Here is a 10894-nt window from a genome sequence, read left to right as displayed (position 1 = left end):
CTTTGGCCACTGAAGTCCGCCACAAAAATCTAAGCTTTTTGCATTGAAAAAAGAAAAAAGTTCCTATCCCTCACAGACTTTAAGGCCAGCAGAGACCATCTTGATTACCTAGTCTGGCCTCCTGCATATCACAGGCCACAGAACTTGACCCACCTAATCCTGTAATAGATGCATAACCTCTGGCTGAGATGTGGAAGTCCTCAAATCATGATTCAAAGTTGCAGAGAATCCACCACTTACTCCAGTTAAAACCAGCAAATGACATGTGCCCCATGCTGCAGAGAACACAAGAACGGCCATACGAGGTCAGACCAATGGTCCATCTAGTCCAATATCCTGTCTTCCGATAGTGGCCAATGCCAGGAAGGCAAAAAAATAACAAAAATATCCCAGGGTCTCTGCCAATATGAGCTGGGGGAAAATTCCTTCCTGATCCCAAATATGGAGATCAGTTGGACATTGAGGATGTCAGCAAATTCCCACCACCCAAACACCTGGGAAAGAATTCACTGCAATAACTAAGAGCCCTTCCATGTAATGTCCCCTCTTTAGCCAACAGATATATTTGCTACTAGCAGTTGCAGATTGCCTACAATAGCATTTGGCCTATCTAATCATACCATCCTCCCCTCCATAAAACTTATCAAGCTCAGCCCTCGAACCAGTTAGGTTTTTTTGCCTTGACTATTCTTCTTGGAAGGCTGTTGCAGAACTTCACTCCTCGGACAGTTAGAAACCATCATCTAATTTCAAGCCTAAACTTGTTAATGGCCAGTTTATATCCAGGGTTCCCTCCCCCCTCTGAACTCTGATGTGGGGACCTGCATGAAAGACTCCCTAAGCTTATATTCTACCAGCTGAGGTTAAAAAACTTCCCCAAGGCACAAATTCCTTTCCTTGTTCTTGGATGGTATTGCTGTCACCACCAAATGATTTACACAAATTCAGGAAAGGATTACTTGGAGTCCCTATTCCCCCAAAATATCCCCCCAAACCCCTTCACTCCCTTTTCTGGGGAGGCTTGAGAATAATATATGAACCAATTGTCTTTAAAGTAAGTACAAATCAGACCCTTTATCTTTAGGACACTAAAATCAATCAAGTTCTTAAAAGAACTTTTTTTTTTTTTAAATAAAAAGTAAAAGAATCACACCTATGAAATTAGGATGGAAGGAAACTTTACAGAGTAATAAAATTTTTTTTAAAACACAGAAGACTCCCCTCTAAACTCAGTTTTATAGTTACAAAACACAAAAATAAAACTATCTTTTAGCATAGAAATAATTCACCAACTAAAACAAAAAATAATCTAATGCATTTGCTTGCCTTACTTACAATTTTTGTAATCTTAAATAAATCATTTCAGGCATGTTTAAAAAAAAAAAGTTGTTTCTGCCTGGTCTCTCTCTCTCCATCCGGAGAGGGAACAAAAACAAAAAAGCACAAACAAAACCTCCCCCCCACCCCCATTTAAATTATCTTCTTTCCTTATTGGTCCCTCTGGTCAGGTGCTAACCAGGTTATTTAAGCTTCTTAACCCCTTACAATAAAGCAATTCAGTACAGCTGCAAGGAGGGATTTTATGCTACCCTTATCTTTATGCTTATAACAGCCTTGACTACTCTCCTTGGAAAGCTGTTCTAGAACTTCACTCTTCGGATGGTTAGAAACCATCATCTAATTACAAGCCTAAACTTGTTAATGGCCAGTTTATATCCAGGGTTCCCTCCCCCCTCTGAACTCTGATGTGGGGACCTGCATGAAAGACTCCCTAAGCTTATATTCTACCAGCTGAGGTTAAAAAACTTCCCCAAGGCACAAATTCCTTTCCTTGTTCTTGGATGGTATTGCTGTCACCACCAAATGATTTACACAAATTCAGGAAAGGATTACTTGGAGTCCCTATTCCCCCAAAATATCCCCCCAAACCCCTTCACTCCCTTTTCTGGGGAGGCTTGAGAATAATATATGAACCAATTGTCTTTAAAGTAAGTACAAATCAGACCCTTTATCTTTAGGACACTAAAATCAATCAAGTTCTTAAAAGAACTTTTTTTTTTTTTTAAATAAAAAGTAAAAGAATCACACCTATGAAATTAGGATGGAAGGAAACTTTACAGAGTAATAAAATTTTTTTTAAAACACAGAAGACTCCCCTCTAAACTCAGTTTTATAGTTACAAAACACAAAAATAAAACTATCTTTTAGCATAGAAATAATTCACCAACTAAAACAAAAAATAATCTAATGCATTTGCTTGCCTTACTTACAATTTTTGTAATCTTAAATAAATCATTTCAGGCATGTTTAAAAAAAAAAAGTTGTTTCTGCCTGGTCTCTCTCTCTCCATCCGGAGAGGGAACAAAAACAAAAAAGCACAAACAAAACCTCCCCCCCACCCCCATTTAAATTATCTTCTTTCCTTATTGGTCCCTCTGGTCAGGTGCTAACCAGGTTATTTAAGCTTCTTAACCCCTTACAATAAAGCAATTCAGTACAGCTGCAAGGAGGGATTTTATGCTACCCTTATCTTTATGCTTATAACAGCCTTGACTACTCTCCTTGGAAAGCTGTTCTAGAACTTCACTCTTCGGATGGTTAGAAACCATCATCTAATTACAAGCCTAAACTTGCTGATGGCCAGTTTATATCCATTTGTTCTTGTGCCAGCATTGGCCCTCAACTTAAATAACTCCTCTCACTCCCAAGTGTTTATCTCTGATGTATTTATACAGAATAATCGCATCTCCCCATAGTCTTTGTTTGGTTAGGCTAAACAAGCCAAGCTTCTTAAGTCTCCTCTCATAAGGTAGGTTCTCAATTCCTCTGATCATCTTATTAGCCCTTCTTTGCACCTGTTCAGTCTGGATTCATCTTTCTTAAACGTGGGAGATCAGAGCTGAACACAGTATTCCAGATGAGGTCTGACCAGTGCCTTGTAACACAGAGCTAACACTTCTCCCTCTCTACTGGAATTACCTCACCTGAAGCATCCTAGGACTGTATTAGCCTTTTTTCCCCAAGGCTGCATCACACTGGCAGCTCATAGTCATCCTGTGGTCAACCAATATGCCCAGGTGTTTCTCCTTCACTGTTGCTTCCAACTAAGAAGTCCGCAGTTTATAGCAAAAATTCTTGTTGTTAGTCCCCAAGAACATGACTTGGCACTATTAGATTTCATTCCATTTCTATTACTCCAGTTTTCAAGGTCATCCAAATGCTTTTGTATGATATTCCAGTCCTCCTCCATTTTGGTAATACCTACCAACTTTATGTCCTCTGTAAATTTATTATCACAATCCCACTTTTTCATCCGCCATTAATAAAGATGTTAAATAAGATTGGCCCCAAGATGGATCCTGGAGGAACTCCACTAGTAACTTCCCTCCAGCCTGACTGTTCACCTTTCAGTATGACCCACTGTAGTCTCCACATTTGTGAAGATAGCCTTGAATATGGCTCAGAGATGTGTGAATTGCTCCCAAGTGAGGACAGCCATACTTGACTGGTTTACACTTTGTTCATATTTTCAAGGTAATCTGCATTCATGACAATTGGGTTTTTAACTTCAGAAAACTAAAGATGACACTTAAGCATTTAACTGAATATTACCTTGGCAGAAACATCTAGTTAACATACTTATCCCACAATTCCAACCTACTTCCTCACGTAAGCATGCCCCCTAACTGTCCTTTATCCAGCTGCCAAAGCTTCCAGTACCCCTGACAATTTCTATAATGTAGTTGTGCCACCAACCAACGCAGAAGTCTTCAGCCTACTGAAAATGCAGGAGCACTGTACAATACATTCAATAATATCTCAGTGACAAAGTCTGTTAGTACTGGCTGTATTGTTCTTTTTCCTACTTCATCATAGCCTCAATTTCTAGCTGAAATGAAACTACTGCAAAGATTCTGTTTGCCACAAATGAATGCCCCAAAATCTAGAGACCTTACCACAGAACTGAAGTTCAGCTTACTATAGAACACACAGGACTTCTTCACAGGGTAGCGGGTGGAGAGAACAGCAAAATGATTATAAATACAATTGGATTGCTCTGTCGGGGTTCATAGGCTTATGTAAGTCATGCAAGTCTGTACCGAACTATACGGTGTAACAACTATACATGTAATTTTTGCGAAGTACAAAAATACTGTGCATTACAATATACTAGAAATGGGATTTTATGATGTCCTAGTAATTTGTTACAGATGTATACAAGATGCAAATTTTAGGAGGGGAAAGGATGAAGTATTATATGGCAGGAGGGAGCTGGCAGACTCCCACATGGAGATGGGAAAATGGTTTATTTCCCAGAGACACTCTTATCTTTTTAGGGAATAACGTTTCGAAGTGTAGAATTTTTGTAATTAAGCGTGACATGATTTTTGGCTGTTGGCAGAGCCCACGGGAACACTTCTAAACTCTTTTTAAAGTTTTTTTTGTTTGGGAGATTTCAGGTTTTTTTAAACGAGAAAAAAACCAACAACTTAAGTCCAAATGACATGCGACTCACAGGAGAGGAAACCTGCTCCAAAACATCTTATGAAGACCATTAAAACAGAGCTCCTGCATGTTTCGGCACATCCAACAAAGGTAGGAATGTGTGCGTGTGCACACATGTTTGAGGGTTGTGTTGGGAAAGAGCTCTATTTGGGCGAGTTGTAGAGGTACTGACAGGGAGAGGGGAACTTTTATCTACATTAAAACACTCAAAATTCTATATTGCTAGAAAATTTTAGGCCTTGCTTAAGTTAACAGAGAAAAGATTCCTTCCACCCAACCAAACACAAGGGACTTTCCCCTGTTCCACTCCATGACTCGCTGGTTTTCTTTAACTTCTACCCCATGAAGACCCCACAATCCCTTTCAACCACCCTTCCCATGCCTGCCATTTCTCCTGCCTCTCCTACTCCTGCCTCTCTGAGAGCTCCCCATTTATGTAAGGAAACATAGCTCAGTGTCGCTCTTTTCCCTACATGTCTGTCCCAGTCCACCATCTCTTCACCAGAATTCCTTCTGAATTTCTAGCCCTCCCCCGATGACCCTTCGCTCTAGTTCAATGGGAGCAATAGCATCTTTAGCAGTAGATCCTGGTGTCAGCAGCAGGCCAATTTCTCTAGATACATTTATTAAAAAATAATGTTGAACATTGCTCTGTGTAAACACAAACAGAGTAACTTGGACCACAACCATGAACAAAAGGAACAGAGAAACAAGTACAGCATCCGGCTACCATATGGCAGCTCTCTGCACAAAGCATTTCTCTGCCCTGCCCTAATAGACAAGGAGTCAGGACCAGACATTCTTTAGCAAAACAAAACCAAAAAGCCACAGTCTGATTTTAACAGACGAGTCTGACAGTTTATGAGTTCCTCTTAGCTTCCTGACAAGGCAACCATTTAGCACTCAGAGCCTCTTCAGCAGTTAGTGTTTTAAAAACAAAACAAAAAACAAAACAAAACAAAAACACAAAACAAAACACACACACACACACACAGCCTCCTGTTTATATCCTTCCTCTAATAAACTCCTACTTAACTCAGTCCTCGGCCTTCCTATCTTGATGTGAGAGTATGTAAGTCCTATTCCAAGCTATTTTTATTATTCTTTCCACACTCTCTTACACACATGTATGCATTTTTGTACAGGAACAGTTTGCAATAGGGAGTGAATATGATAAAAGAATAGTAAGGCTGCAAAGTCAAGCACTCAAAAGTTAGGAGATGCCAGAATTAAGGCTGCCTTTGCAAACTTAATTCAGTCCCATTGTGCACATTTATTAGAATACAGTCTTTAATTACATGAGCACATACAATTTCCCCCCTCAAGACTATGTACTGAATGAGGCAGGGGTCTGGGAGGGTGGTGGGGAAGAGAGAGAGAGAGAGAGAGAGAGAGAATGGGATATAAAAACTGAATCATAATTAAGGCTATGTGACTGATATTTTTAGTAAAACTCATGGACAAGTCAGGGCAAAAAAATAAAGATTCACAGAAGCCATGACTTGTCCACGAGTTTTACTAAAATTATCCATGACAAAATGGGGATCTGTGGGTTCCCACACCGCCTGAAGCAGGCAGCTGTGCAGGGGCTACGACAGGGGTGGGCAAACTACAGCCCGCGAGCCACACCACGCAGCTCAGCCCGGCTCCAGTGCTCCAGCTAGGGTACTGGGTCGGGGCCACGCTGACACTCCTGCTTGACCTTTTGCTCTGTCCCCGTCCCAGTTCTCTCTCTTTCCCACTCCTGGCTCCTTGTCTCAGTTCCAATCTCCTAACCCAGCAATCCCAGTTCCTCCTCCAATCTGTCTCTCTCCTGACCCTCACCATCCCACTCTCCTTGTCCAGCCAATCCCTGTCTCCCCTTCCACTGCATCTCCTTGTCACCTCTCCTCCCCTATCCCACCCGCTGGTCCCCATCTTATCCAGTCAATCCTGGTCTCCCTTGTCCAATCTCAGTGTTGCCTCCCAGAATTCAATAAGGCCAACAACTGCCCCCATCCCCAAGTGCTCTTTCCCTCAAGCACTCCCACCCACAGCCTGCCCTCCTCCGCTTGCCCTCCCGACCACAGCTCCCAGCCTCTCCACCCAGCTCCCAGCCTCCTTGCCAAGCTAGTCTCTGTCTGTAACTCCCCAGGTTCCCCCCCCCAGCACTTCCAGACTCAGACTCCTTGTCTCAATCTACTCCTTTCACTCCTCAGGTGTGGCTTTTGTCCCCTCTGCATTAGTATCAGACAGACAGCTTCCTCCTCCATGCTGCCTGGGTCCCAGTAAGGGGGTCATCTAGAGCACAGGACAGACTCACTCCCTGCTCTCAGTTCTGGTATCCAGCCGCACCTCAAACCAGAGCAGCCACTACTGGGAAATTCCAGCTTCAGCCCTGTAGCCCTGGGCTGGAGGGAGCATGCTCAGATGGCACATGCAAAGGCAAGTCTGCACTAGGAGGTATGAGATGCTCAAGTGGGCCCAGTGGAGACAGAATCTTTAGAGATTTAGATGTTAAATTCTTACAAGTGGCTAATGAGCATGGGTGAAATGACATTTTGGGGCAGATTTTCCACAGGCACATCCCCATCATGAAGTCCCACCCCCCACGTCACGTCCCTGCTCCAAATCATGCTCCAATCATGGAAAAGTCACCTTTTTGTTGTTTTTAAACATGGGCCAAATAATAATAATAATAATAGTTCTTTGAAACAGCTGAACAGTTTTGACTAAAATGTTCCACAAAATTCAGCATGAGGCAGACACCGGCATAGAAAATTTCAGCCCAAACGTTTGAAGTTTGGCAAAATCATAAGCAATTTGAAACAGAGTCTTATAATGAGATCTGTATGGCAACTTTAACAGCAGCAGTGTTATCAGGCTTGCCTATAATATGATCACAATTTCCCCCACTAATTGCCCCTAAAACATGTAAATAAATTTCTCCCCAGCAAGGCCAACAAAACTTGCAAATGGGACTCCTAAGCATGTAGGTATGAAGTCAGTCATGTGCAAGTCGTTTCAGGACTGGGAGAGAATTTTGAGTTTTTAAGCCAACCCATTTTGGACACATGATAAAAACAAAAACAAAAAAATGACATTGTAAGGAAGTCATCAATAAGAAATTATTTAAATTGCATCATTTTAGAACCTCTTTTTTCTTTGTATTTTTTGAACTTCATAGGAATTTAGTACCCAAGAATAAGATGTGCAGATGAGCTATCAGGCACTAAATTATTTTGGGAGAAATTGTGTAAATGAACATGAGGTGGATCTCCCACCCCTCCCGGTTTGTTTTAAAAAGTCAAGTTAAGCATAAAGTTTAAGCTAGTTTCCGGTTGTAACTTTCAAGTGGCTACTGCCAGTCTATAGGAAGAAAACATGAAGGGGGAAAGTCCACTGGTGCAGTGCCAGTACAACATGTTCCCATAGTGGACAGTGTGTTCAGTATAGTACTCTAATCTCCAGAGCTAGAGCCAATTCAAAGGATGGCACTTACAGGCTGTCAAGAATCAGAGTAGCAGCCGTGTTAGTCTGCATTCACAAAAAAGAAAAGGCTGTCAAGAGAGATAGGCGGAGCTGTTCTTAATCAGAAAGCCAAGTGGGCAAATTTGGAAGTCAAATGGGTGGATAAAGAGGGTGTGTTTTTAAAAAACAAACAAACAAAAAGAAAATCCACACCAACCCATGATATATTAAGGTTACTGAAAACACCAATATTTAGATACAACAGATGACTGGTTTTTTAACGTCCCCTTTAGTTCCAAGTGCTGGGGGCTACGTGATATAGCAAGGCCCTCTCCCCAACATTCTTTAGATCTGACTTATTGCATAGCGCCACCCGTCAGCTTCCAAAACCCCTAAAGCCTTCTATCAATCATTGCACGAGGTTAGGGATATATTTCCTAGTTATAGCTTAATATTTTAGATTCACAAAACACAGCTGACAAAAAAATTCCACTCTCTCCTGTGCTAGGGAGCAATACATCAATTCACACCTTCTTTCAAAACTGCCAGGAAACCTCCTCTGCCCAGGGTCTACGTTTTAAGCTTTCCAAGGACGTTGTCTTTGGGTGTTTGTACAGTACCGAGCGCCTTGGGGCCACGATCCTTACTCGGGCCTCCACACACAACTGCAATGTAAACAGAGAAAAAAAAGACTGTTCTTTTGTTACGGGCTCAAGGAGCATTTGCTGCGTGGTTTAATATTTTCGGAGTTTTCCCTTTGTCACTGCCCTCCCCCCCCCCTCCCGTGGCCACTAAAAGCCAAAGCAGACGGAGGAAGGGAGCATAACTTCTGCTGCATTTCGCCTGCTGGAGAGGTTTAATGAGTATTTGTTCAGCATGTTAAAGATACCCAGACCTGCAGACGGGGATAATGCCAAATATCATCATCATTTTAATACACTTGTAGCAAGAGCCAGAGAAGAGCGCTCCACACACTTGCGGCTTCTCCCCTAGGATTTAAGGCCAGCCAGCCGCTGCTTTTCAAGCACCCACGCGAGCCAAGCTTCGTCGCCGAGCCAGCCTGAACGAGCGCGCGGCGATTCAAAGAAGCCGGGGAGACGTTCAGCGGGCGCCCCGGGAAACAAAGCTGGGAGAAAAGCCCTGCCAGCCAGGAGATCCGTTCGCCACAGGCCGGCAGGAAAGGACTGCCGCGGCCGTTCCCGGAGAACCCCCCCCCCCCCAAGCCGCGGCCTCCGCCATGCCCGACGCCCGCCCACCTCGTTCTCCAGCTTGTGCCGCAGGCGCTCCCAGTACAGCGGCGGCACCCCCGAGGCGCCCAGCGCCGCTCCGTGCAGGGCCACGAACGCCCGCGGCCCCTCGGGGCGCGAGCCCGCCATCTTGCCGCCGCCTCTGAGGCGTCTCTCTGCCGCAGGCCGCTAGCGCGACGGCAAAGCGGGCTGGGCGGGGACTCGCTTCAAAGGGGAAGGGCTCCCGCAGCCGCGCACGCGCGCGCGGGGAGCGGGGGGCGGGGCTGCAAATCACAGCGCGCGCGCAGTCCGGGCTCTTTGCGGCGGGGTTGCGCGCGCAGCGGCGGAGGGGAGAGCGGGGACACACCCGAGCGCCGCATTTCAACCACGCCGGCGCGGCGTGGGGTTGGGTTTTGGGGCGGCGGGTGTTTCGGGGTTTGGCTCGTTACGAAGATAGGGCGCCTGGTGCAATAGGCACACAGAGGCGACTGTCCAAGCATCAGGACGTGTTTGGGGCCAGGCGGTTGGGTCAGGGCAGATGTGCCACGGTGGCCAAGTTTAATACAGGACATGAATTCATTTCAACTCCGCTTACAGCCTCGTGCGTCGTGTTTTAGACACTTCTCCACAGTCCGCACGATGCCAGCCACTCCTTGATCACACGAGAGCAACTTTTTCAAAGTATTGTTTTCAATGGGTTTCCCAAAAAGGCCCCCCAAATCCTGCAATCAGCTCCATCTGGAATTCAGTGTAAGCCTAACTGTAACCGAAGTGAAACTGAGCAATCTGTTTGCATTGTCCAAACAGAGAGACACCAGCAATGGTATAAAACGAATTTGTTTTTAAAACGATCGTGGAAATACAGAATGTGCTTTTTTAATCTTCACCTCTCTCTTTATTGATGTCTCGCTCTACCAATGTGATAGGCAAATTATGTGCTTCTGCTGGCACTTTTTACAGGGAAGCAAATCCCAAAATGCATCCGATAAAGTGAGCTGTAGCTCACGAAAGCTTATGCTCAAATAAATTTGTTAGTCTCTAAGGTGCCATAAGTCCTCCTTTTCTTTTTCCAAAGTTTTCAGTTCCTAAGGTGAAATAATGGCTGCTAAATCTGTACATGTTCTGATTTAATATGGGACAGAGCTGCTTAAATCAGTTTTGCATGAGGCACCATAAACGTTGTGGATGGAATTGACCTAAAGTGAGAGTTATAAAGCTACAATCATGCCATGAGTCCATGCAACCCTGGCTGCTGTCACATAGGGTATGTCTACACTACAAAATTAGGTCAAATTTATAGAAGTCGGTTTTGTAGAAAGCATTTTTATACACTTGAGTGTGTGTGTCCCCACACAAATGCTCTAAGTGCATGTAGTCGGCGGACTGTGTCCACAGTACTGAGGCAACAGTCGACTTCCGGAGCTTTGCACTGAGGGTAGCTATCCCACATTTCCCGCAGTCTCCACCGCCCATTTGAATTCTGGGTAGAAATCCCAGTGCCTGATGGGGCGAAAACATTGTTACGGGTGGTTCCAGGTACATATCGTCAGGCCCCCGTTCCCTCCCTCCCTCCGTAAAAGCAAGGGCAGACAATCGTTTTGCACCTTTTTTCTTGAGTTACCTGTGCAGACGCCGTACCACAGCAAGCATGGAGCCCGCTCAGCTAACGGTCACCATATGTCTCCTGGGTGCTGGTGGACATGGTACTGCAT

At 44.3% G+C, this 10894-nt stretch overlaps 1 protein-coding gene across 3 annotated transcripts in view; it reads right to left on the bottom strand.

Moving 5' to 3' along the window:
• The window catches only part of TTLL12 (tubulin tyrosine ligase like 12), a 62903-nt gene extending 53406 nt beyond the window's left edge, over positions 1 to 9497 (bottom strand). The window contains exon 1 of one of the 3 annotated variants that reach the window (XM_038416830.2): positions 9213 to 9497. In XM_038416830.2, coding sequence (XP_038272758.1) covers positions 9213 to 9332 — 120 coding nt within the window. In that variant the 5' untranslated portion in view covers positions 9333 to 9497. Of the gene's footprint in view, positions 1 to 8486; positions 8622 to 9212 lie in introns of those variants that run through there. The other 2 variants (XM_043515727.1, XM_038416839.2) reach the window with 2 other exon arrangements.
• Between the last annotated feature and the right edge of the window lie 1397 nt (positions 9498 to 10894).

The sequence above is a fragment of the Dermochelys coriacea genome, chromosome 1, assembly GCF_009764565.3.
Source record: "Dermochelys coriacea isolate rDerCor1 chromosome 1, rDerCor1.pri.v4, whole genome shotgun sequence".
Classification (NCBI taxonomy): domain Eukaryota; kingdom Metazoa; phylum Chordata; order Testudines; family Dermochelyidae; genus Dermochelys; species Dermochelys coriacea.
The sequence above is the reverse complement of the archived record's forward strand: the minus strand, read 5'-3'. Positions and strand labels throughout refer to the sequence as shown.